At 52.3% G+C, this 26414-nt stretch overlaps 7 protein-coding genes across 7 annotated transcripts; 2 read left to right on the forward strand and 5 right to left on the reverse strand.

The window, feature by feature from the left end:
- Positions 1 to 503: 503 nt before the first annotated feature.
- Positions 504 to 2668, reverse strand: QC764_103990 (uncharacterized protein). Its single transcript, XM_062941642.1, has 2 exons — positions 2156 to 2668; positions 504 to 2080 (listed from the first exon to the last, which is right to left on the reverse strand). The coding sequence occupies exons 1-2, from the start codon at positions 2186 to 2188 to the stop codon at positions 830 to 832; spliced, it is 1284 nt and encodes a 427-aa protein (XP_062804520.1). The 5' UTR covers positions 2189 to 2668; the 3' UTR covers positions 504 to 829.
- Positions 2669 to 3436: 768 nt separating this feature from the next.
- On the forward strand, positions 3437 to 7983 carry CCC2 (Cu(2+)-transporting P-type ATPase). The gene is made up of 2 exons (XM_062941643.1): positions 3437 to 4125; positions 4186 to 7983. The coding sequence occupies exons 1-2, from the start codon at positions 4046 to 4048 to the stop codon at positions 7619 to 7621; spliced, it is 3516 nt and encodes a 1171-aa protein (XP_062804521.1). The 5' UTR covers positions 3437 to 4045; the 3' UTR covers positions 7622 to 7983.
- A 337-nt stretch (positions 7984 to 8320) lies between these two features.
- Positions 8321 to 10379, reverse strand: QC764_104010 (uncharacterized protein). Its single transcript, XM_062941644.1, has 4 exons — positions 10275 to 10379; positions 10003 to 10201; positions 9156 to 9726; positions 8321 to 9095 (listed from the first exon to the last, which is right to left on the reverse strand). The coding sequence occupies exons 2-4, from the start codon at positions 10065 to 10067 to the stop codon at positions 8664 to 8666; spliced, it is 1068 nt and encodes a 355-aa protein (XP_062804522.1). The 5' UTR covers positions 10068 to 10201; positions 10275 to 10379; the 3' UTR covers positions 8321 to 8663.
- Positions 10380 to 10666: 287 nt separating this feature from the next.
- QC764_104020 (uncharacterized protein) lies at positions 10667 to 13029 on the reverse strand (the record flags this gene model as incomplete). The annotated part of the gene is made up of 3 exons (XM_062941645.1): positions 10667 to 12093; positions 12170 to 12484; positions 12843 to 13029. 3 exons carry the CDS (start codon positions 13027 to 13029, stop codon positions 10724 to 10726), a joined length of 1872 nt encoding a protein of 623 aa, XP_062804523.1. The 3' UTR covers positions 10667 to 10723.
- A 537-nt stretch (positions 13030 to 13566) lies between these two features.
- QC764_104030 (uncharacterized protein) lies at positions 13567 to 15438 on the reverse strand (the record flags this gene model as incomplete). Its single annotated transcript, XM_062941646.1, has 3 exons — positions 13567 to 13829; positions 13923 to 15334; positions 15401 to 15438. 3 exons carry the CDS (start codon positions 15436 to 15438, stop codon positions 13567 to 13569), a joined length of 1713 nt encoding a protein of 570 aa, XP_062804524.1.
- Positions 15439 to 16191: 753 nt separating this feature from the next.
- Positions 16192 to 19947, reverse strand: CAC2 (Chromatin assembly factor 1 subunit; the record flags this gene model as incomplete). Its single annotated transcript, XM_062941647.1, has 5 exons — positions 19613 to 19947; positions 18331 to 19537; positions 18020 to 18256; positions 16871 to 17966; positions 16192 to 16816 (listed from the first exon to the last, which is right to left on the reverse strand). The coding sequence occupies exons 3-5, from the start codon at positions 18129 to 18131 to the stop codon at positions 16192 to 16194; spliced, it is 1833 nt and encodes a 610-aa protein (XP_062804525.1). The 5' UTR covers positions 18132 to 18256; positions 18331 to 19537; positions 19613 to 19947.
- A 748-nt stretch (positions 19948 to 20695) lies between these two features.
- Positions 20696 to 26297, forward strand: QC764_104050 (uncharacterized protein). The gene is made up of 4 exons (XM_062941648.1): positions 20696 to 21623; positions 21692 to 24224; positions 24274 to 25208; positions 25262 to 26297. Exons 1-4 carry the CDS (start codon positions 21318 to 21320, stop codon positions 26162 to 26164), a joined length of 4677 nt encoding a protein of 1558 aa, XP_062804526.1. The 5' UTR covers positions 20696 to 21317; the 3' UTR covers positions 26165 to 26297.
- Positions 26298 to 26414: the final 117 nt, after the last annotated feature.

Here is a 26414-nt window from a genome sequence, read left to right on the forward strand (position 1 = left end):
AAAGGTGTTTAAGAGTAGGGGGGTATTCGGCGCTCGGCTAAATTTCAGGTGTTCAGGATAGTGAAACTTTGCATGCTTTTTTTTTTTTTTTTTTCCATATCTTCCTTTGCTTTGTTGAGAAACGGGGGTGGGTGGTGGTTGTAATGTACGATTTTTAGAGAGGGTGGGGGATCGGATAGTAGCTGAAGAAAAAAATATTTGAATACAGGATTGCTTGGTGATGAGATGTGACGGCCATGAGGCCCGACACAGGACGCCCATACCGCGGACGAGAAACAGAGATATCTGTTGCTCCGAGTCAAGGCCCTGATATCTATCTGATGGTGTCTTTCTCGCATTCTGCACCCCCTCCTTATGTTTCTGCTGCTTTTTCCTTCCCTCTTTCTCCTCTTAACTTTGAGTTCCTCTTGACCTTGCAGTCTGAGATTGTTTCCTTTTCAACACTTTGCTAGAGTGAGTTGAGACTCTTCTATATACAATCCACACGCAAAGAACCTAAAAAACTTGCTTGTATTTCAGGGCTTACTTCGTAACTAGACTGGTTCTCTTCACAACGGAATCTAAAGCTGATACGGAGCTACTCAGACCACGCATATCAACGTCACCGAACACCCCGGCGGCCATCCTTCTCCAAAACAGAAGACACATTGATTTGGTAGTATTGCTAGATCCACAACATCAAAAATCTTCTGCAAGAATGCGCATTACTACGCTTCCCGAATTTACCCCCGACAAGGCTGCCGATTTATGCCCACCTACCCTGCCGTTTCGACAATCTCACAATAACCAACACTACCACCCCCAACCCCAACATGAACCCAGCTGTCCTCTACTGACCAGCCCCATCTCTCGCCGCCATATCCTTCAATGAGTTCTCCACCGCCTGAGCAATCATATCCCACTCCTCCGTATCCGTCATCGACACGTCGCCCGACCCTCCTCCGCTCAGCTGTACCCCGGCCGGTGAATATCGAGCGCCTCCTGCAGGGAATCCGCCGCCGAGATCTGGTTGCCCTGGCCCCGCTTGATCTTCTCGTTGTGGTGCCGAAGGAAGTGTGCTGCTGCCGTCCGAGTCATCAGTCAGCATTCTCTTCAGAGAGTTGTTTGGATGATGATGATGAGAAGAAAATATCTGGACGTTGTGCGGGTTGTGATCGCCGTAGGCAGTAGTAGAAGCGTCCTGGGCGGCGTACTGGGGGGCAGCTTGAGAGTGGTAGTAGTTGTTCCCGGGGTTCCAGTTGAAAACTCCCCCAGCGCCACCACCGCCTCCAGCAGCCGGATAGCCATGTGGCTGTTGAGAGTCATGGAGAGACTTTTGTTTCTTGTGCTGCTGCCTGTTGCCGAGGTTTCCGCGACCATATCCAGATGTGTATCGGGGTGATGAGGAGAAGGAGGGGTAGAAACCTTTTTTGCCCTTGTCATTCTTGTTTCCAGTCTCCTGTTCCAGCAGCTTCTCTGTTGTCTCTTGCCAGGCCGCTTCTTGCGCGGCACGGCGGTCGGCGTCGGCGCGGAGCTGGTCCATTTGTGCCGAGAGGGAGCTCAGGGTGGAATCGCAACGATCAGCCCAGGCTTGGAGGCTGGAGAGGAGCCCGCCAATGGCGGTGGGGGCGACATCTCGGAGAGGAGCAACGCTGTTGATCTGGACGAGGGAAGACTTGGGCTTGAGCTGGCCTTTGATGAGGTCGGCGTAGATGGAGCTGATTACAAGCTCCTCCAGAGATTGCCGGGTGGGCAGGTCGAGAGCTCTTTGGAGGGACGAGTAGCTCAAGGCCGGCTCGGTCCCAAGGCCGTTGTTTTGGTTGGCGAGTGTCAGAAGAGACAGCTGACGGAGCTTCAGTCTCTGGGCATCGTTCAACTCGGGAAGACCTGCGGTGGACTTGTACGTTTCGTAGGTGCCATAACTAAAGATCTGGAGGAGTGTAAGGTGTGGGGCAAGCTCTGGATTCGAAGCAAGAGCTTGGATCTGAGGAGTCTGTAACAACTCGGTGAAGATATATGTATTCGGGGCCGAAGTCGCGCGGGAGATGAGGTCGGCGGCAGCGCGCGGGGAGGTGGCCGACTTGGTGAGTGCCAAGAAGGGCTACACAATAGGTGAGCAGCGTGCGGGGTGGGATACCATCGATGTAAGCATGCCTATGGCGATGACGAAACGTACCTCGAGGGCATTGAGAGCTTTTGCCTGTTCCATCTTGGAAACTGTCTGAAGAACTCCGAGATCCTGCTTCAACCTGTCAAATCAGAAACACAGTCGGAGGTGGTGTTACTTGGGAATTCGGGAAAACGTTCAACAGATAATTCCTAACTCTTGGGTGGTTGAGAGCTGGTGGTTGTAGCTGGAAGGCAGCCTTGCAGCTGCGAAGTCATGGTGGGGCTCAAACAGAGCTGTTGACAAACCTGGGGTAAGGCTGGGATTATGTTTGCGCTTGCCCCGCGCTGAACAAATGTGGCTTCCAGGTTGCACAACCACTGGCGTTTCGTGTTCCTGCATTACGAGCCCGCTCAGGATACGTAACCACGAATAACTCCGCAGAAACGCAACAGGAGACATGTACCAGTCGAGCCATTTTGCAATTGTTGTCGTGCCACTTCTATTGGGCTTCTAGAAGATGACCCACCGTTTTCTGACCTGAAGTTTAATGTGCAGGGGATTCACACCGCAAGGTTTGACCTGCTACAAGCGGGAGAACGTCCGGATCGAAGCGGATCTTATCGACAAGAGCAAGGGTTCTCGTGTCCACAGATTCTGAATCCGCGACGTTGCCGAGAAGAGCGAGAAGAGCGCACAGTGCGCCTTGTCGCTTGGGTCTTTCCCAGGAACCTCGTGCCGTCTCTCTTGTACCCGCATGTGCGTCAATATTCGACCGAACATCACGTACTAGAGACTGACTGGCACAAGCTGCAGTTGATAAGACTATTGGATTTATTGCTTCCTACGGGGCGGGCGGTGGGTGTGACCATTCAGACCGCTCAAAATAGATTGCAAGCGGACTGCCGTCTTCGACACTGACCAAATGGTGGCCAAGTTTTAGACCCCGCGTCTGTAACTGTTCTCGATCTGGCAGGTTCTTTCTGACTGTGTTGTGTCCCCCTGATCTTGAGAGGATAAAGAATCGCGTGAGCATACCCGTATTTCGGCGTATTCATCCACCAAGGCTTGACCAGCATTCAGCGGGATGGAAAAGTCACCCGTCCTGCCGGACGCAGTGGGTGTTCCTGGCGGCGCGGCACATCCATGCCCACCCAGGCTACGAAGATCGAGAAACGTGCTCATTGTCACAGCCCGCACCTGAGCGGCTGGACACAGTACCAACTCGAATCCGGAGACAGATCGTCAAACCTGCGGTGCCTGTTTTCAGCCCACCCTCCACGTGCAGGGGATCCCAATATATGCTGTGTTTCCGTGTTGCTTGCGTCCATTCTAGCCAGAAGTTTGTAATACTTTCACTATAAAACAACCAATCTGGCCTCTGCGGCCTTGGAAACACTCGGCAGCTATCGCTAGCAGCACTTACAAGAACTAAACGCAGTTAGTCGCATAGTGCGCCAAACACTGTATCACCATCCAACAGGGGCCTCCTCTGGGGACCACTGGGGACCGTCAACGCTGACAAACTCGGATCCGACGCTGCCGCACTTTGCGATATCTGGCACTTTGCCTTCCTTTAACGCGCTCCTCTCCATTCACCAATCCTTCCATCTCATTTACCTTTGCCGTCGGGTACCGTTTCGTTTTTTTGCCTTGCCTTTCTTGTACATAAGCAGCCCGCCCATCTCCGCGAGGTGGCCTCGTTACCTATGCGTTATCTTTGAACGGTCAAAGCATTGTTTCACATCCACACTACTTTTCAAATGTTATAGCCTCCGAAGAAAACGAGTAAGACCGTGATCTCGGCGTCGCATTCGACCGGCCTGTTTCTCTCCAGAGTCGCAATCGATTTCCGAACTTCACCCTGGCCACCGAGTAGTTTTGTGGAGGAGGGAGGACGAGCACCTATCAACCTATTCACTACTCCAGTATTACACGATATCGGGTGCCACCACTACAATGGCCCCTCCTCAATCACAGTCGCTATCAGCGCCCCCCGCGCACATGGCTACTACGACACTGAAGGTTGAGGGCATGACGTGAGTAGTCATAGCGGTCCAAAACCGTGGTGCTGTGCTGGTCTCTAACTGTCTCCGTAGCTGTGGCGCATGCACCTCAGCCGTTGAAGCGGGCTTCAAAGGTGTCGATGGAGTAGGAAATGTGTCGGTCAGTCTGGTCATGGAAAGAGCGGTGGTTATGCACGACCCCCAAAGAATATCCGCCGAACAAATACGAGAAATCATCGAAGACCGAGGATTCGACGCCGAAGTACTATCTACAGACCTCCCGTCGCCGGTTGCGCCGCGCAACTCGTTTGGCGTATTTCCTACGGACGATGGCCCGGCTATGATGGTCACAACGGTCAAGATCGAAGGGATGACGTGCGGCGCTTGTACATCTGCGATCGAAGGCGGGTTCAAGGACGTCTCCGGGGTAAAACACTTTAGCATCTCGTTGCTGTCAGAAAGGGCAGTGATTGAGCATGACCCGGCGCTTTTGGCTGCTGAGGCGATTTGCGGGATCATTGAGGACAGGGGGTTCGATGCCGAGGTGTTGGAAAGTACGGAAAAGCAGCAAGAGGCGGATGCGCTGGTGGACTCGGGCAAAACATCATCAACAGCCGCCACCACGACGGTTGCGATCGAGGGCATGACTTGCGGAGCGTGTACCTCGGCCGTGGAGGAAGGGTTCAAAAATCTGGACGGAATTCTGCGCTTCAACATCAGTCTGCTTGCGGAACGGGCAGTGATCACCCACGACCCAATAAAAATTCCAGCGGACAAGATCGCCGAGATCATTGAAGACAGGGGGTTTGACGCCAAGATTCTGTCAACGGTTTTCGAGTCTTCGGATTCATCAAGTGGAGGCTCATCAACCGCCCAGCTCAAAATTTATGGGAACTTGGACGCTGCGGCTGCCCAGGGGCTTGAGGAGAAGCTGTTGGCGCTGCCTGGCGTCAGCAGCGCAAAGCTTGCTCCGAGTTCATCTAGACTAACGGTTGTGCATAAGCCAAACGTCACAGGCTTGCGCGTGATCGTGGAAGCTGTCGAAAACACGGGTTTCAACGCCCTGGTAGCTGACAACGACGACAACAATGCGCAGCTGGAATCACTCGCCAAGACCAAGGAGATCAACGAGTGGAGGCGCGATTTTAGGATCTCTCTATCGTTTGCAATACCAGTGTTCATCATCAGCATGATTCTACCCATGTGTGGGCCCCTGGACTTTGGGTCTATCAGGCTCATCCCGGGTCTCTATCTCGGCGACGTCATCTGCCTGGGTCTCACGGTGCCTGTTCAGTTTGGCATCGGCAAGCGATTCTACAAGTCGGCGTACAAGTCTATGAAGCATGGCTCACCCACTATGGACGTGTTGGTCGTTCTGGGTACATCCTGCGCCTTCTTCTTTAGTGTCATGGCCATGTTGGTTTCGATCCTCATGCCTCCACACACTAGGCCAGCCACCATCTACGACACCAGTACCATGCTTATCACTTTCATCACACTTGGTCGCTTCCTGGAGAACCGCGCAAAGGGTCAGACTTCCAAGGCTCTGTCCCGGCTGATGTCGCTGGCGCCATCTATGGCCACCATTTACGCTGACCCCATCGCTGCGGAAAAGGCTGCTGAAGGGTGGAACAAGGAAACATCTGCTGGTGACGCAAACCAGCCCCTGGATGGTTCTGCCGCTGAAGAAAAGGTCATTCCTACTGAGCTTATTCAAGTGGGAGACATTGTCATTCTCCGACCTGGTGACAAGATCCCCGCAGACGGTACCCTGGTCAGGGGTGAGACCTATGTTGACGAAAGCATGGTCACCGGCGAGGCGATGCCTGTGCAAAAGACCAAGGGCAGCAACGTGATCGGTGGAACCGTCAACGGCCATGGGCGTGTCGATATTCGCGTCACCAGGGCCGGCCGTGACACCCAGCTCAGTCAAATCGTCAAGCTTGTCCAGGACGCGCAGACCAGCCGCGCTCCTATCCAGCGCTTGGCTGATCTCCTTGCTGGTTACTTTGTTCCTAGCATTCTGTTCCTTGGTCTCATGACGTTCCTCGTCTGGATGATCCTCAGTCATGTCTTGTCCCACCCGCCTCAAATCTTCCTGGAGGAGGCCAGCGGCGGCAAAATCATGGTCTGTGTCAAGCTCTGCATCTCGGTTATCGTCTTTGCCTGCCCTTGCGCCCTCGGCCTTGCCACTCCCACCGCCGTCATGGTCGGAACCGGCATTGGCGCTGAGAACGGCATTCTCGTTAAGGGCGGCGCGGCTCTCGAGACCACCACCAAGATTACCCAGGTTGTTCTTGACAAGACGGGTACCCTTACCTACGGCAAGATGAGCGTGGCCAAGACGACCATCGTCTCCGCATGGGAAAACAATCAATCCCTCCGCCGTCTCTGGTGGACCATTGTTGGTCTTGCCGAGATGGGCTCCGAGCACCCAGTAGGCAAAGCCGTCTTGGGCGCCTGCCGCACCGAACTCGGTCTCGGACCCGAGGGCACAATCGAGGGCAGCGTCGGTGACTTCACAGCAGCTGTTGGGAAGGGCATCAGCGCGTTCGTCGAGCCGGCCGTCGGTGGAGAAAGAAAACGGTATCAAGTCCTCGTGGGCAACGTGAAGTTCTTGAGAGAAAACAACGTTGATGTCCCCGAGTCGGCTGTTGAAGCCTCGGAGAAGATCAACACCGCAGCCAACTCTTCCTCCTCTTCCTCCCCTTCCTCACCCGCCCCCGTCCGTAAAGCTCAAGCAGGCACAACCAACATCTTCATCTCTATCAACGGCTCCTACTCTGGCCACTTGTGCCTTTCCGACACCATCAAGGAAAACGCCGCCGCCGCCATCGCAGTCCTCCACCGCATGGGTGTCAAAACCGCCATGGTAACCGGCGACCAGCGCCCCACCGCCCTTGCTGTCGCAGCTGTGGTTGGGATCCCCCCCGCGGACGTCTACGCTGGCGTGTCACCCGATCAGAAGCAAGAAATCATCAGACAGATTCAGGATTCAGGGGAGGTGGTCGCCATGGTGGGAGACGGCATCAACGACTCGCCTGCTCTTGCCACGGCGGACGTCGGCATCGCCATGGCTTCTGGTACGGACGTGGCGATGGAAGCGGCCGATGTGGTCCTCATGCGGCCCAACGACCTGATGGACATCCCTGCTGCTTTGCACCTTGCGAGAACGATCTTTAGGAGGATCAAGATGAATTTGTTGTGGGCGTGCATGTACAATGCTGTTGGATTGCCGTTTGCGATGGGGTTGTTTTTGCCGCTGGGGTGGCATCTGCACCCTATGGCTGCGGGGGCTGCGATGGCGGGGAGCAGTGTTAGTGTGGTGGTTAGTTCGCTGTTTTTGAAGTTTTGGAAGCGGCCGAGGTGGATGGAGGAGGGTGGGCTCAAGCCGAAGGGGGTAGTGGAGAGGATGGGTGATGGGATTGTGAGTGGGATGGAGGGGTTGTTGGGAGTTTTCATGGGGAGGAAGGGGGCTAGAGGGGAGGGGTATGTGCCGTTGGATGATTTGGAGAATGGGGGGCGGTAGGGTATGAGAGGGAAGGGTTGATGTTTGATAGGTACCTTACTGGGCATAAGGGAGGGGTGTTGGCATACCAGGAGGTTTAGTTTTCCCTTGCTTCCCTGTGTTTTGTTCTGTTGTCCTTTGGTTTTGATAGTGAGAGGTAGAAATGTTGTTGCTGAATTCCCTTTTTTTTTTTTTTTTTTTTTTTTTTTGGTTATGGTATTTTGTTCATTTGCTTTGGTTTTGAGACGTGGTGCCGTATTTATATACCCTCTTTTTGAACGTTGAGCAATGCACGTCTGTGGTCGTGTCGTGTATTTGCTCGAATCGATGTTAAAGTATCGTTGTCTCGTTCGAGCAGTTGCGATAGTCTTCGAGAAAGGAACCAACCTATTTAAATAACATTAACGGGAGCGGTGACGGTAAAGAGTGATCCTTTCTCGGAAATAAACCAGAGGACAAGACTGCAAAACCAAGTACAGGAGCAACAGTGACAGGTGTGACGAGTTTTAAGAACACGCAACCTGTTCAGATAGGAAAGACAAGTGTGCCGTCATCCCCACCCTCCCTGCAGTTCAGCATGCCTCGTGTGCAAAGGATTTGACACAGTGGCGTCTTTAGAGCTGGGTGGTGGGTATGGGGAAGTGGAATGCGGTTATCTGTTGTTACGTCTGTGGCTGATGGCCTAACGACTCGACAGTAACCCATGGGCAAAGGCAAATATAGGAGAGAACTCCTGGCACTCAGAGGGCAACAGTAAAGATAGCTATCAGGGTATACGCACGAGATATTATATGTAACAGTGATACATGCCAGCCATACACAAGCCCTAGCTAAACCGCTTCTACGTGACAACCGTCCGGAGAACTATTCGACGCAAAGATGGCTTTTGTGTGTGCCTGATGAGCCAATATAACAATGACCTCCATTGCAGGAACCGCGAGAAAGAAATAAAAATAACGACACGAAAGCGAAAAACAAACAGCAACCAGATTCCCATCGCAAAACTAAACAACCTACCCACCCACCCTTTTACAAACTGTGAGACAACCCAACGCCATATCGACTATGCCTTGGCAGATCTCCCCCTTCTCCCCGGCCGCCCAACGGGCTTTTTTGCCGGCGCAACCTTCTTTACGGCCTTCGCATTGCCCCTACCCTTAGCAGGGGCCGCCTTCTTTTCGGCTGCTGGCTTCTCCGCCTTCTCCTTCTTGGGCGCTGATACCTTGACGGCAGCATCCGCAGCCTTGGTCTTCTTTTGGCTCTTCTCAAACTCACGGACTAATTCTTCGGCTCCCTTGAGGTTAGACCTGGGCTCCCAGGTGTTTTCACTTTCGGGATAGCCCTTCCACTTAACGAGGAACTTGTGAGCCTTGGTCTTGTCGTCGATTCCCGAGTCACGGATGGCTTCGACTTCGTAAACCTCTTCAGAGGCGACGCCATTAACAGATGTGTCCTTCTTGGGACGACCGCCCTTGTTCTTGGGCTTAGCGGTGGCCTTCTCCTTCTTTTCAGTAGAGGGCTGTGACAATATATACACGTAGGAGGCATTACTTACAGTGGGTCCCTTGGGACGACCACGAGTAGGCTTCTTAGCAGCCTTAAGTGAGAGTCGCGCACTGGCGGCCTTGCCTGCAGTACGGGCAGGCCTTCCGGCACGACCACGCTTTGCCGCTGGTGTCGCTTCAACTTCAACTTCAGCTTCAGGAGACGTCTCCTCGGCCTCGGTCTCGATCTCTTCAGCCTTGCGCTTGCGGCCTGTGCTGCGGCTGGCGCTCTTAGGACCCGCACTGTTCTTAGCAGATTTGGGCGTAGCAGAAGACTTGCCAACGCTCTTGGTTGAACGAGGAGTCTTCGCAGCCGGTGTTGACTTGGCGGGCGTCTCGGAAGAAGTCCCAGTAGAGGATCTCAAAGGGCGGCCCCGCTTTTTCGACGAGGAAGGCGCGAGTTTATCATCGAAGAGACCGGCACCCAAGCCCATATCGGCTTCTGGAAGGGCGGGCGGCATGTTGAACTGCTCGTTTATGATGAGATCCTCTTCTTCATGAAGGTTGACCACAGTCGGGCCAGCACCACCGGCGAAATCGAGAGCTATTGAGCTCTCTCTTGAGTATGAAGCCTCAACAGACCTGCAATGCGAGTTAATAATTGGGTCAAAATATAAAACAATTAAACATGAGACGGACAAGTGAGGGTGGGTGAGTGAGTGAGTGACGAGGTTTGGACCGCCAAAGGAGCGACTTGTGAAAGTAGTGAAAATTGCGTGGACTTGTCAAAGTCGCGTCGTGATTTGGGGGGAAAGAGAGGAGTGGCAGGGTTGTGGGTGCTTGTCGCGAGCTGCTTGTACCAAAAACCCAGCGGGAAACTGAGAGAAGGGTTTATAGGTGAGATGCCTGGTCACTTACTCTTGCAAGTCGCTTTGGATCAATTGGAGAGGAGCATCCTCCATGTAGTCATCCACGAACGGCATTGTGACAGCTGTCTAGTGATGGCTTATGGTGATGGGCTATTCTGCGCTTCGTCACGACTTGGAAGACAGGCGGCCTTGTAAGTGAAAGTGAAAGTGAGCTCTAGACCAACCAGCGCGTCGCGAACAAAAAGGCGCTGTGAGAGGGTGTCAGTAAAATGAGCCAAAAATCATAAAAATCGCAGAAAAATTTTCCGATATGAATCATACCTCGTAGATGAAGAAAATTCAACGATTTCTTCGACTTTCGCGATGCGGCGGCGCGTTGCATGGTCTGGAGAATGGTATGATGTAAACACGTTGTTTGGGGTTCGGGTAAGAGGTTGCAAAGTTCCCGGGTTGCGGTTGGCTTTGTTTGCCGTATTAGGTAAGGTTAATTAATTTCTTATTAGCAGCTGCCATGCCTACAAGGGCCAAGAGTACTAGTAGTGGGGTTTAGCATGCAATGCTGTTAGTGCAGAGAACTTGAACAATATTATCCGATTATCAATCGAAGCAAGAGAGCATCGACAGGCAAAGCAACGTCATTTTCTTAACTTGTGAGAGAGCCAGCAAAAGAATGTAAATTTGCAATCTCCTACCCAACTTACAAAACAAGCAGTTATGTCTCGCTACAGTCGCTCTGCCTATCTTACAAACATTGGCACCCCATCAGTTATCTAATTCTTCTGCCTCCTCTTCGCCTCTTCACACACCAAGACCTCTCCCTTTCTCTTTTTCTTGCCTCCAAACTTCAGCTCCCACATCTTTGCCTTCTCGGGCCAGATACATTCAAACAAGGCCTCCACCTCCTCCCACTTCCCAACTTCATGTCCCGGCTTTATCGGTCCCTGATCCCCAAGCCAATCCATCTCAAGTCTTCCTGTAGGCCGTTCCACTCCGAGCACCTCGTAAAGCGACTCTACAGTCTTAGGAATATAAGGCTCTAGCATCCTCACCACCAAGTATACCAGATTGATCCCCACCTCCAAAACAGCCTGCCGCTCACATGTGTCCGTCAACATAACCCTGCTACTGACCAGGTCCAAGAGAGCAATGCTTCCACAAGTTAACTCCAGAGTTGTCATCAAGCCACCCCTCAACTCCGAGTTTTTAAGCTGGGTAACGTACTGCACCAGTAGCTTGTGTACACCTCCTTTGAAGCGCTTAATCGTCTGGCCCACAGACGAAAGCAGTGGCCCATTGATATGATCGTGGCTGTGAGGCACCACACCGTTGAGGTCCGTGAGGACTTTGTGGACCAGTTTCCCGATCTTACCGACAAAAAGTTCATTGTGGACCTCGACCAGCCTGTCCCAGGTGAAATCCGTGTCTTCCATGCCCTCAGGGCGGGACTGGAGGAGGAAGAATCGAAAGACATCAGCCGGGAGGCCAGTTTGCTGAGCATTGTCGCCAAATACCCCCACCCCAAGGGATTTAGAGAATCTGCCGCCCTGGTAGGTGAGAAATCTTGTTGAAGCGATGTGGCGAGGAGCTGTGTAGGGAGGATCCAAGGGAAGTAGCGTGGCAGGAAACAAGATACCATGGAAGAAAATGTTGTCTGCGCCGAGAAACTGGGATAGCCGAACGCCTACATCCGACTTGGGTGTGTTATCACCAGGTTTGTTGAAAGAGCTGTCGTTGCCGTCGTGGCTTTTCATGGCGATGGGTGTTGAAGGCCGCCACCACGCCCTCCAGCTTTCCCCTTCCATCCCACTTGCCGTGATGGAAATATATCCGAGCAACGCATCCCACCACGGATAGAAAACTTTCCCGTCGAACCCTACCAACCGCCCGGGCACCGGTGTTCCCCAGTCCAGTCCATCCCTTGTTATGCATATAGAAGAGTTCCCATTGATTTCCTTCGCGTTTACCAACCAATTCTCTCCTTGTTCCTTAGCCTGGTTCTCGAGCAACGGGCCATGATTGTCAAGTTTCAAAAACAAGTGCTTGCTCGGCCTTAGTGCTGGCCTTCCCCCGTGGATCTTACACCTCGGCTCAACCAACTCCGTAATGTCAAAAACCCAGTCACAATCCCCACACTGGTCACCTACCGCCCCCCCAGCCAAAGCTGTCAGCAACTCTGCATCTCAAGGTGAGCATCTCAAAAAAAAAAAAAAACGTACCTCTCGCCTCCTCGCAGCCACATTCCGGGCATGTCCCCTCCACCAACCGATCAAACACAAACCCTTTACACTGCTCACACCAAAGCTGTTCCGAATCCCTGATCTCAATCAGCCCTTCTCCCCACAACTCTTTGAAGATGTCGTGTGTGATTTCCGTGTGCCGGTCATTCGTCGTCCGTCCAAAAATGTCGAAGCTGATATTGAACCACTCGTACACGTCCTTGTGGATCTTATGGTACTTGTCACACAGCTCTTGGGGCGCAACGCCTTCCTCGCGTGCCCGGAGGGAGGTTGTAGTGCCGAACTCGTCCGTTCCTGTCCATTGCAACATTTATCATCAGCAGTTTGTCAGGCGGTCGAGAGGGAAATAGGCAACACCACCAAATCCCCAGATGACATCCCAACCATCAGCTCATTTTTGGCTTAAAAAAATAAAAATAAAAAATATTAAAATAAAAAAAAAGGAACCGAGAAGCAGGCAAGACATTGAAAGAGGAAGATAAAAAACAAGACATCGCCGTCCCACAGCCAAAGCCTGGACCAACCGTCCACTCCTCCGGCTTCCCAACCCGAGGAAAGGGGAAAAGATGATACCGTGAAAAAGGAGACCAACTCAAAATAAAGAGAAGATCCCCAAAACAAAAACAGATAGGCAAGAACAGAGATAACTCACCCCCCACAAAAAGCACATTCCCCCCCCTCCCCCTCCAAAACCTCGCAAACACATCCGCCGAGAGCACCGACCCGATTATATTCCCCAAGTGCGGGACATTGTTCACATAAGGGAGCGCAGAAGTGACCAAAATATTGCGCTCGCCCGGCTTGGGGAGCGGCAACACTTTCTCCTGTTTGGACACCATTGTCTTTGAAAAAGACAAATTGCAATTGGTTCTTGATGAGAAAAAAAACAACAAAAAAAAAAGAGACGGAATATCGAGTAGTTGAAGTGGCAGTAGTGGTGTGGTCTGTTGCTAATGTAGGTAAGTGACAGTTCCTTCGAGCTGGAGATGGGGTTTTATACACACCCATCAACACATTGTACCTAGGCAACGCCCTCGAAAGAACAAAAACCTGCATGACCCATCCCGAAAGTTCGAGACAAGGTCACACACACACACAATCGTGCAAACGCCCTCCATTCTCGTTTGATCTCGAACCTCGCATTGTCAAATCACAGAACTTCTTTGATCCGTTTGCTCTACCCCCAAAACACCTATCAACCAGTTTCCACGCTATGTGCAACGCTCAAGCCCATAAACCAACTGCTCCACGCTTCCTCATTAACACCTCCCGGAGGCCTTCATAACCGCTAGAGCATCCAGAAAAGCCTCCTATTCCTCCTCCTTCAACCCCACCAACTTATCCTCCAACCCCTGTATCTCATACTGAGCTGCAATCTACTCTAGCTGAAGTCTGCCGACACTGATGGGCTGATACTTGTCCTCTCCCAGGGCGTCTTCCACCCGCTGCATCACCGCCAGAACCTTTTCTTCTTCCAGTCGGCGACCAACAACCTGCACGCCCACGGGCAGGCCATCCATCTTCTCGGCGTCGTAGTACTTGTAGGCCCCACGAGCAACACCATTGAGCTTTCTGATGTTGAAGTCTTCTGGGAGGCCGTCAAGTTCGACTTGGACCTTGGTTACGGGAAGGACGCCGGCTGAGTAATCGAGCTGGATATAATGTTAGCCAGAGACATGGATAGGACAGCGTTCAAGTAGACTTGCCAAGTTAAACAAAAATGTATACCCACAGCTGCTGAAAGCATCCTTCATCGCATTCAGGGGCAGCGCAGGCGTTGCATTCGGAACCGAAACAATGACATCCAAACCCTGCTGATTCCACCACTCAAACCACTTGGCTCTGTACTCCTCTCTCCGAGCAACCAGCTTCCAGTTCTCAAAAGCCGACTGTGCTCTCCAATTTTCAACCAACCCAGCCCAAACGTGATCTCTCCTGACATACTTCACCCAAAGGTAATAGAACCATCTAAACGGGTTCCACCAACTCGCCAGTGATTTGATCTGAGCAGCTCCAGTATCCAGCCACTCCCCAGGTCGCCTAAAAGAGTCGAACATCTGCCCGCCATCCGCATTCAACACCAGTGAGGCAATCTTCAACCCCTCATATAGATCCGGCGGCGCGTGCTCCCCCTCCAACTCGACAATCTCGTGCCCCTGCGCCTTCAACGCATTCACAACCGTCTCCAACGCCCTCCGACAGGCAGGACTCGGATCAACAACCCCATCCGTCCACATCACCCCAACCTTCAACTTCTCCTTCTGCTCAAACCCCTTCTCCATCTCCCCCCTCCACGCAAGAGGGTGAACAGTCCCATCATACCTCCACGGCCCAAATTCAATCACCTCCCTAGTAAAATACCTCAAATCCCCCAACGTCCTCGCCATAGGACTGTACACACTCGGCACCCCCTCCTGCCCAGGCATACTAGTCTTGATTCCCGCCTTAGGCCACCTCCCCGTCGAGCACCTCAACGCATAACAACCCGCCCAATGCGCCGGCAACCTCACGCTCCCCGCCACATCGCTCCCAACCCCAATCCTACTCCCCCCCATAGCCAACAGCGCGCTCTCACCCCCCGTACTCCCCCCGGGACTATACCCTTTTTTAAACGGATTCTCCGCCCTCCCCCAAACATCATTCCCGCTCTCAAAACTCAACAACGTAATCGGACAATTCGTCTTGACATGCGGCACAGCCCCCATATCCTTCAGCATCCTCACCATCGCCCCATCTTTGCCGTCGTCGTTCCCCACAAACGAGCTGTACCCCACCGTCGTGTCATACCCCCCAACAATGATCGTATCCTTCAGCGACACCGGGATACCCGCCAACGACCCCTCTAGGTTCGGCAGCGGGTTCCCTCCCTTGTCTACTTCTGTTTTGGTGCGTGCAGCGTTGATCCACTGCTCCGCTGAAGAAAACATAATCTCCGTTAGGCAGTTGGTCTGAGAGTGCGCCCTTAGCGCAAGCTTTCCATACGCGCGGAGGATGCTCAGCGGATGGGTGGTGCCGTTTTGGACATTGGCGACCAGTGAATCGATCGGCGCGGAAAATATCTCCTTTTCGTCTGGGGTGACGGGTGATTTGTACTCTGCTGGGAGGGCGTCGATCCGTTGTTGGCGTTGGGCTTGCTTGAACTTGCTAATGGGGAGGTTGTTAATTCGAATTGTCAGAGGGTAGAGGTGGGAAGAAGGGAAAGAAGCTTACCAGTCCCGTTTGTGCTGAAAGTACTCGCTTAGAAACATGTTGGCGGTGGTGGTGTTGGAACCTTGATGAAGTTATACTCTGATGATGCTATACATGTGGTGATAAGCCTGATGGATAAGCTGTGACGAACGATAGATGGTCCAATCGACTGCAATGCTCCAAGACAAAAGAAGAACCTGAAAAGTAAAGCAAACTCAAAACAAAGAGTGGTGAAAAGAGAAATTTATGTTCAAGAAGACTGCAGGAGAGACATGGGGAAGAGCAGGTGACCTGGGAAGTAGCTGCCGTGTAAGTGATAAGATAACCGCTCGGCTGACGGATACTATTGGTGCGGAGTAAGGAGCGGCTTCCCCCTCATTTCCCCGCTGCCCTGACCCCAACAAAGGACGGAAGTTGCTGGGTTGCTTGACCCGTAGGAAACCGCCCATCGTTAACGTTTAGAACAAACAATTCAGGTACAGTATAGCTTGATACATTATATCGAACCAGCCGACCTAGATGTGCCCCTTCCGATCAGCAAACCAGATCAAACTCGCATACCTACAACTCTAGCAGTTACATAAACATGTACCCCGTTGTCGACAACGTGAGGAAAAGAAAAGGACCTAACACCATCAAATGCAGACCAGCATGGCTGGGTCCATTAACTCCGAATAGATGGGGAGCCCAAAACCATTCCATAACAAAACTTGACCATCAATATCGCTTGCTTTTCTTAACCCGCAGTCCCAACGCCTACCCCAGTCATAACAAACAAACTACGCGGTTCGCCGGCGATGTTCTGGGACCACCTAAGCCCTCGATCCTTCGCTGCCAGCACCGTTGTTTGACTCTGTCGATGAGCCCACCAGTGTAGGCGCAATACGCCTTCGCTTATTCTGGTTACCCAACGAGTCATCTGTCTCCGCTTCATTGGTATCCCGCTTGGTGCCTGCCGGCGGTGGGACAAACGAGCTTCGGGGTGTTTCTGGGGGAGTGGTGATGGGAACTCCCGTCACCTTGCCAGAGTTCACCGCTGTCAGGCTGGGAACCTGACCAGCTATTAGCGGCGGGTTGTTCAACACCCCAGTCTGAGCACCAGACGTCTGAGTAATCACTGAAGACGCCGAGTTGGACCTTGCTGGTGACCCCGGCCTTGGGTTGACAAAAGATGCGGCTGGTGGTGGAGATGGGGCTGTAAACGAGCTGGCAGAGTCGCGATGGCGATGCTGGGAGCCGTTTGGAAAAGGGGAAGGAGGTGCCAGCACCGAAGTGGGGGTTGGTACAGGCGTATTTTGGTTCGAGACAGCAGTGCCTTGGGGCTTTGGAGGCCCGAGTTCGCCCGTGTACACAGTACCAAGCTCACCCGGCAGGAACGACAATGTAGAGCAGAATCCATCAGAAGACGAGATCAGCAGCGTCAAACCATCACTTGACCTGGAAAAAATGTTAGTCTGAAACCATCTTGTTGACGCTTCCGGATGAACTTACCAAGTCAAATCAGTAAATGTGGCGCAATGAAGGTTGCTCACGATACAGATCGGGGTGTGTTGTTGAGTATCGTACAACAGCACCGAATCCTGGGTAGCCACCGCATATATCATTCGATACGGCAATGCAAAGGCAGGCTTGGGTCCTGGTGTTTGCACGCCTGTCTCCAAACTCAGCACCCTGGAGTTGGACGTGACTGTTTCAACCAATGACGGCGGCGGAGGCGGTTCCATCTGTGAGGGTGCTGGGGAAGGTTTCGTAACAGCCTCGGGCAACGGTGGGATGGCATCTTCAGAAGAAGATGTGTCGATAGTAATATGCTTGGTAACAGGAGGTGACTGCCTCAGCGTATACACGACTGGTGAACATCTGACTGCGACAGATGGCTTTTTGTGCCCTGGTAGATGTGCAATGGGAGGTTTGTTGATGCCTCCTCTGGTGTAAATGTACACGGTATTTGTCACCTCGAACGTGGGTTTCTGGCCCTCAACTTGGTGCTGGGTCTGATATTGCCCAGCAGGGGTGAGAAGAAGACTTCCGTCGGGAGTAAAAGTAAGTCGCCTGAAGAAGGAAGTCAGAGTCTCGTTTGCGTAGAGACTCGCGTTCTTCATTCCTAAGCTTGCGCCATGCATGTGCGGCTTTGGTGAAGCCTCTATCGGCATCACTGCCGGCAACGGCATCGACGGCGCTGGTGAGACCGAGCGTCTCGAAGAGAACGATGACCTCCGGCTGTGACTAACAACACTTGGGGGGTTCATCGGGAGAGCCATTGAGGTGGGGGTCCCTGGAGCGGATGGAACAGGAGAGCCAATCGCCACTCCTGGCACATTGTCAAGAACCGACCGATACCCCAATTCAGGAGGGGCGGGACTGTGGGAAGAGATCCGCCGCGCCGGAAGATCAGCTTTGACGTGGCTTGCAATTTTTGATGGCTCTTTATCGTTGCAGCCTAGAGTATACTGCCCGTCCTTGGTCTTCAGCGAGTAAATATGCACGGCACGATCCGAGGATTGCGTGGCGATATACTCGTTCAACGGGTCCCATGCAACACCCTGGACATAGTGACTATGTTCGGCAATTTGTCGAACTAGCGTGCCTAGGAAAACATTAGCAAGGCGTGCACTTGAAAGCTCCTGAAGCACTACGCACCTGTTGCAGCGTTGTAGATTCGGGCAACGTTATCCATACTTCCGATAATGAAGTAGGATGCATCCGGCGCCCAAGCCAAATCGAAAATCTCCGTCCCAGAAGACCTGCACATGTGTTTTCTCCGCCAAAACTCTTTGGCTTCGGGGTCCGCCTCCTCCCCAAAGCCAGCGGATCGGGAGTCGGAAGGGACCCATAGGATCACATTACCGTCGTCACCAGCAGATGCGAGGATGTCGCCTGAAGAACCGAATAGGTTAGCATAGAACAAACAACATCGAACAGAATACTGGAGGAGGGAGATTCCGGCTTACCTTTCGGAGCCCACCGTACCACATTCACGGCTTGTGTATGTGTTGAAAGAGTGGCTAGATATTCCACCTTGCGGTCTTCGCCATCATCTTCGATCTTCCAGAGCTACCCATGTGCAAAGTCAGCACTTAGACCCTTGAAGAGCAAGCAGGTATGGGATAACCTACTCGGACCTTGTTGTCTCCAGCACCAGTAGCCAGTCGTCCACCACCATTGGGCTGGAAATGTGCAGAGTATATAGGATATGGGTTGACATCAACATGCCAGTTGATGATGAGCGGTTGGGCCTTCATTTTTGTGGTCGACAGAGCTCTGCAGTTATGCTGTAGCTGGATTGGATGGATGGGCGTTTGCTGCGTCCAATCCGCAGCTGTGACTTTCTGCTGGTGTGCACGACTTCTCGGTAGAGCTGGAAAGATGATGGTAGAGGACGGGCGGGAGTGGATCGTGGATCGTGTGGATCGTGGTCTGGGACGAAGGGAGAGATGAACCAATTCGAAATTTGCAGGAGAGTTGGGAGGGTAATCGTGAGATCGCCGGCTGGTCCAAGATGAATGTTGGTGGATTGGCGGAAGCGAAGGCACGGTCGGTGTCTGCGGCCGGAAGCTCGTGCGACTCAAGGCGACATGGATTTCTGATGCAGCTTCCAGTCCTGCACATTTGTCACCGACAAGACGGCTGCACTTTAGACAAACGCTAGTCAAAGCAGTTCAAACGGCCATTGTTGTGGATAATAAAGCGCAGGCTTGCTTTCCTACTTGTCAATTGGAATTGGAAAAAAGGGAAATCCGGCCGCCGGCTTACAAGATGTCTGGGAAACAGGAAACACTGCCAACGCCTTGTCTTGAGAGCTGCTGACGCCTTTTCCATAGAAGCCAAGCACCACGCTTCCACTGAAAGTCGCGTTTTGGCGTCACGGGCTCGCCAATCAAGAGAACGGAGTTACGGGACTGCATTAGCCGCATTGTCCACCATCGCCAAGCCAATTATTCTAAAGACACCTGGGCGTTGATGAATCAATGATTAGACTATAAGCCTGGCGATTAGATATGGCGGGGTCATGAGCTTTATCTACTCCGCTTCTGCTGAACCTGAGAAGTGAGATATCCCCAGGAAGCCTTTCAGGGGCTAGTCACTCACTCCATTCAACATGCCGGCTTGTGTCGGTCTTTAGCACTTGCTCCCAGTCATAGCGCGGGAAGGCTATGTCTGATCAGGTATTACTTAAAGCCTTCAAGCTCATAATTTCGAGAAGATCAATTCGATGACTCAGTAGCTTCTTACTCACATGTTATTCCTCGCCGCCCGCTTGCCAGGAAGTCATCCTACTGCGTATACAGCCTCCCCACGAAGGTCAATATACGTGACGAGAAAATGGCGGCAATAAGCTTCATGCAAGATATGCGTACAGTTACTGTGCAACACACCATAGATACCTACCAGGACGATGGATGGCGATGTCTTGGTCCGCTCTTCTGCGCTGCGAATTAAGGCTCATGTACCCGGGGGGCGCGGTGGAGAGGTGATTACGTGCAGGTCCCATTCTTGAGCCGGACCAAGATATGGAAATGCAAACTTCAGACTCGGCAGTTGGTGAGTTCCTACTGCTTGGGCCATGAACTGGCGGAGGGAGCATATATCGCGCCATTCTCATTGCTACTGGAAGAGCTGCAGAAGAACGGGATGAAGTGATGTTGAAAATAAGCAGCTGCCAAGAACAGAAGTCCACCCGTTCAAGCGCCAAGACGGGTGTCACTCATAAGGCGGGGAGGTACATCTCGTTAGGCATCTCAACTTCATCAATGAGACACCTGCCTTCAGTTCTCAGTCATCCGCAACAATGATGTAAGATAACAGCTCAAAGACTTGATCAGTCTTCAGATAGTGTGGCAATCAATCCTAACGTCTGCCTCATGATATATGCTTCGAGTCTGCCTTGAGCAATACACCTACCGCCCTCGCATATTGCGTATCCCTCGCATTATGAAGATGCAGTTCGATACCACGGTGGACGATCCCTTCTGGGAAATCCCGGTAGACCCTTTTGCTGTAACTTGAAGCTCCACGGTGCGGGTGCTTGATATTCTCAACGAGTCACACCGCCTCTCAGCAAAATCCACTAAACAAGATCTGATAAGAGTTCTCTACAGGCTGGACAGGAGCTAGATCAGTCGAAAGAGCATGCAATCACGATTAACCTCCAACTTTTCGCCAGTGTGCTATAGTCGCACGGGAATACGGCAAACTGCAATATTATTCAAATCCCGTCCCCAATGTGGCTGACCCCGCAGCTCCAGGGCCTTTGAAGGCCCCTGTGGCAGCCCTGTTGTTCTATCGCGGCTGCATACCACCTTCTCAACTCTGCCTAGAAACTTGCATGCAGGGTGCCGTTCGCGATCCCAGACCCTCACCAACCCCCCAGCATTGGTAAATCGACGATGCATCTGGCTGTATGTATCTTCACCGCATGACTCAACAGTTCCGTGCAACCGCACACTCCATAACCCGAGAAGCTTGTGCTAGACGTATCTTGCTACGAATACAACGGAAGGGTGGCATCGACTACCCTACCTTCCCAATGACTAGAGTTGGAGTGGACGGAAGTTGATGAACACGATAATTTGTAAGTTGGGACTCATCTGATACTGTTGGTCTCACTATCGTTATCCGTATATCTCAATCGCTCCTGCCCCTGTTCTCAATCGCTCCTTCCCTCCTTCCTGAGGTGCCCTGTTCCCCGTTACGTTGTGTTATCAGTTCTTAATTCCGCTTTTGGTTCTCCGCCGCCAACTGGGGCTTTGTAAAAATTTCACCAACACTCTCCTCCTCCAACAACTGCGGTAAGATTGTGGTGGAACGCGGAATCCACTCCATCAACTACGAACCATAAACAAACACCCAGGACGGACGTCTTACAAGTACCTCTTGATTATCGATTTGGCTACAATATCTTCAACTCACTGGTTGGCGACCAGCACTGCAGTCTACTATGGGATCTGGCGATTCTATGCTAGTCACGGTTGCTACGAGCCTCGCATTCATCGGTCTATGTTCTCTCCCAGCCGTTTCTAGCGTTCTGCTGCGGTCACGCAGACAAGATGGGGACCGGGACACGTACGAGGACGCCGATGGCAAGGCGACATCCGAGTCTGTGAAGGCTTTCTCAACAAAGTTGTCAAAGACATGCATCTTGATCTTCGCGAATTCGGGATTTGCGATTTCACTTGCGACTGCTCTGTTGTTCACACACTCCAGTGGGATCCAGCTTCAGCAATGGCTGAACACAGTATCGTGGGTGAGTTATGGCGTGAAAAGGCCATAGAGCTGGTGTCTCAGTTCGGTAGTGTTAACGATACATGGCAGGGTGCGTTACTGTTCCAGTCGGTTGCTATCACTTGGAGCAGAAGCTCCGTGCAAGCCTACGATCTTGGAATCTACAGTTTTCTGTCCTCTCTCACCTTAGCTGGCGCCCTGATCATTCAGGGCACCAAGTCAGCCGAGTCTCTTCTCCAGGACAATAGAACCCTTTTCGCCCTTTGCGTAGTCGAGCTTGGTCTGGCTATATGCCTCTCGGTGGCCAGCGTCTCACTCCCGAGGAGACCGGACGTACTTTATGAGGGAGAACCAGTTGACCGGTTGTACAGTACCACAGCATTGGGCCGCTACACTTTCTCATGGCCGACAGCTCTTCTCACTCTCGCCTCGACTCAGAAGAACCTTGATATGACTGATCTCCCACGTCCCGATCATTACACCCGTGCCGCCTCTATATCCGAAGCATGGAAGAAACAGAACTCCAGCCGCCCGCTCTGGCTATCGATGCTCCTGGCTCACAAAACAGTCATCGCCGTTCAGTGGTTTCTTGCCCTTTGTACGTCGGTCCTGAATTTTGCGCCACAATGGGTCATCCTTCAGCTTCTTCGAACGCTAGAGGATCGACAGCCCGGTACTAGCAGTGGAATGGATGCCTGGGCTTGGGTGTTCTGGCTCGGAATCTCTATTGTCGTTGGGTCGTGGCTTGAATCATGGCTCTTCTGGATGTCCTTTGCAAACCTGGCAATCCCCGTTCGTGCTCAACTCGGCGCTCTTGTTTTTGAAAAGTCCGTCCGCAAGAAAGACATCAAAGGAGTTTCTAAGTCGAAGGAAACGCCAACTGAGCCTGCGGAAGGGACCGAACCAGACGATACCAAGCCGACCAAGCTTGATGATGCGGATGAGCTTAAGCAGGGCAAGCAGAGCACTGTAAATCTGATTGGAGTTGATGCCAGGAGAGTTGGTGACTTTGCTGCCTTTCAGTACATGTTCCCAGGCAGCCTGTTCAAGCTTGTCGTATCAATCAGCTTCCTCATCAGTCTTCTGGGCTGGAGGGCGCTTTTCGCAGGTTTATCAGCAATGCTTGCCATCATGCCTGTCAATATCTATTTCAGCAAGAGGTATGCGGCCGCTCAGGACAGGCTGATGAAGACCAGAGACAAGAAAATGGAGGTGGTCACCGAGGCGCTCCAAGGAATCCGCCAAATCAAGTTCTCGGCCCTCGAACCTGACTGGGAGAACAAGATTGGAGCTGTACGAGAGCGAGAGCTTAGTGCCGTTTGGGACGTCTTTGTGACAGACACAATGTTGTTGGCATGCTGGATTACCAGCCCGATTCTTTTATCTGCTATTTCACTGGCAGTCTATGCTTACATCAACGGTTCGCTCACTCCGTCGGTTGCTTTTGTGAGTCTCGGTGTCTTCAAGGCCCTCGAGGTCACTTTATCCGTCATCCCAGAACTCACCACCGACCTTTTGGACTCATGGGTCTCGATCAAGCGTCTGGAAGAATATCTCAATTCTGCAGAGGTCTCTAAGATTTCCAAAGACGGCGAGGAAGTGAAGTTCGACAGGGCCTCTATCGCCTGGCCAGCAGATGACAGGACAGAGGAGGATGACCGGTTTGTTCTTCGCGATATCAGTGTCAATTTTCCGAGAGGAGAGCTCTCTGTCATATCCGGAAAAACTGGCACGGGAAAAAGCTTGATGCTGGCGGCAATCTTGGGCGAGGTGGATGTCTTGGGCGGTACTCTCTATGTTCCACGAGCTCCTCCACTGGCAGTACGTCACGATAACAAGGCCAACAAGAGCAACTGGATCATTCCTGAGGCCATAGCCTACGTCGCCCAGATACCTTGGATCGAGAATGCCAGCATCAAGGACAACATTCTTTTCGGGTTGCCGTTCGATGAGGACCGCTACAAGAAGACGGTAGAGGTATGTGCTCTCAAGAAGGATCTCGAAATGCTTTCGGACGGCGAAAACACCGAAATCGGAGCCAACGGTATCAATCTCAGCGGTGGTCAGAAGTGGCGCATTACGCTCGCTCGCGCCATCTACTCCCGTGCTGGTATCCTCGTTCTGGACGACATCTTCAGTGCAGTTGACGCACACGTCGGCCGACACATCTTTGAAAAGTGTCTCAACGGGGAGCTCGCAACCGGTCGTACACGAATTCTGGTTACGCATCACGTTGCCCTATGCGAGCCGAAGACAAAGTATCTGGTAGAGCTCGGAGATGGCGGAGTGTTGAATGCCGGTTTAGTATCAGAGCTCAGGCAGGGCGGTACGCTGCAAAGGATTAAGACTCACGAGCAGAGCTCCGAAGAGATTGAGGCCGACGAATCTGTGACAGCTGTCAATTCTGACGGGTCAACAGATGACCATGGCAACGAGGATGAAGGAAATACGTTGCAGAAGGTCATGTCCAAAAAGTCAGCCCGAAAGTTCGTCGAGGAAGAGAGTCGTGAGAAAGGAGCTGTCAAGACACGGGTTTACTCGGCTTACCTCAACGCCAGTGGCGGATGGATATATTGGACCGTTGCGGCTCTCGTCTTCTCGCTCACGCAGGGCTTTACCATCGGTAGGCAACAATGCTCGCAGCTCCATACAAGACACTAACAAGGCTATAGGGCAATCGTGGTGGCTCAAGATCTGGACCAGCATCTACGAAGAGAAAAACAGCGGCGCGCAGCATATTGCGAACAACTCGCTCGGGCACAGTTTCTTCTACGCCGAAGGCGTACGTCAAACATCACTGCACGCAGCTTCAGGACCCTCAATATCGGGACGTTTCGAGAAAGATCTGAAGTTCTACCTGGGAATCTACGTGGGTATTGCTATCCTTGGTTGCATCATTAGCACGGCAAAGTTCTTCTACATCTTTCTGGGCTCCCTCAGAGCCAGCCGCAAGCTCTTCTCCGAGATGAACTTTACGATTCTCCGAACCCCCATCCGATGGCTCGACACCGTCCCTGTTGGTCGTATCTTGAACCGTTATACCAACGATTTCAGTGTTATTGACTCTCAGCTGGCAAACTCGTTTAGCTTCGGGTTCAACTCTGTGTTGAGTCTTTTCACCGTTATCCTTGCAGGCCTAGTGGTTTCTCCGTATATCATGATTCTTGCACTTGTGCTGCTCCTCATTTGCTTGCGCATCGCCATCACTTATATGGATGCGGCAAGACCGGTCAAGCGACTGGAGAGCAACACAAAGTCTCCGGTTTTCGAGCAGTTCGGCTCTTCACTCACCGGTGTTACCACCATCCGTGGTTTCGACAAGGCGGAGGTGTACATTGAGCGCATGTACAAGAAGATTGACGACTATTCGACAGCCACCTGGCATCTCTGGCTTTTCAACCGGTGGATGGGCTTGCGCATGGCTCTCGTGGGCTCTGTCTTCTCGTCTTTTGTAGCGAGCTTGATCCTGCTTACTCCGGGGATTGACGCAGCTCTGGCTGGGTTTGCGCTTGCATTTGCGCTCGACTTTTCCAGCGCGATTATATGGACTATTCGTCTGTACTCCAACATTGAGCTCAATATGAACGCCGCTGAGCGAATTGTCGAGGTAAGTCTTTGGTATTGCTTGGTTCAAGAGACGAGCTAACACCGAGGATGCAGTACACCGAATTGCCCACAGAGTCTCTTGATGGGATTAGCCCGCCTGCCGCTTGGCCCACTGGGGGCCGCATTGAGGTTGACAACTTGGTGGTTGGCTACGTTGCTGATATGCCGCCCGTTCTCAAAGGGCTCAGTTTCAGCATCAACAGTAACGAAAGAGTTGGCGTCGTCGGCCGCACCGGTGCTGGAAAGTCATCTCTGACCCTGGCTCTGTTCCGTTTCTTGGAGGCTCGGTCTGGCGCTATCCATATTGATGGCATTGACATTTCGAAGATCAAGCTACACGACCTGCGATCTCGCCTCGCCATTATTCCTCAGGATCCCGTTCTCTTTTCCGGAACCATACGTAGCAACCTGGACCCCTTTGACCACCACACTGATGCCGAACTCCGCGACTGTCTTGAACGAGTCCACCTCATCACCGACTCTGAAAACTCGTCGGGAAGCGCCACCCCTATGCCTGGCTCCTCGGAAGCGACGGAGACCCCAAAGAACACCAATGTTTTCAAGAACCTAGACTCGCCTGTCTCAGAAGGGGGGCTGAATCTGTCTCAAGGTCAGCGCCAGCTACTGTGCTTGGCTCGCGCTATTGTGAGCCGGCCGCGTATCATGGTTCTCGACGAGGCCACCTCTGCAGTTGACATGCATACGGACGGGTTGATTCAGAGAAGCATTCGTGAAGAGTTCACTGATGCTACTTTACTTGTCATTGCTCACAGGTTGAGTACCATTGCGGATTTTGACCGGGTTTTGGTGCTCAGCGATGGCTGTGTTGCTGAATATGGGAGCCCCAAGGAGCTTTGGGAGAAGGGCGAGGGGGGTATCTTTAGAGGCATGTGTGAGGAGAGCGGTGAGAAGGAGAAGTTGAAGGCGGTGATATTTGGAGAGGGGCAGTCAAGATGATAAAATAGGAGGTAGGTGTTCCGGATGTGTATTATTTCTGTTTCTCTAATTTTCTTTGCTGGGTTATAGACGTTAAAAGGGCAGATGGGGAAATAAAATGGCATCTGTGAGTTTTTTCTTCATGATGGCGAAGTTTATATGGTGTTGCTTGATGTTCAGTGCCCTCCTGTGAAGCCGCAACGTACCCAACAGATCTGGTACTGTGAACCATTTAGCGTCAAACTGACTCGACAGTACAAGAACCACTCCC

The sequence above is a fragment of the Podospora pseudoanserina genome, chromosome 1, assembly GCF_035222485.1.
Source record: "Podospora pseudoanserina strain CBS 124.78 chromosome 1, whole genome shotgun sequence".
Lineage (NCBI taxonomy): Eukaryota > Fungi > Ascomycota > Sordariomycetes > Sordariales > Podosporaceae > Podospora > Podospora pseudoanserina.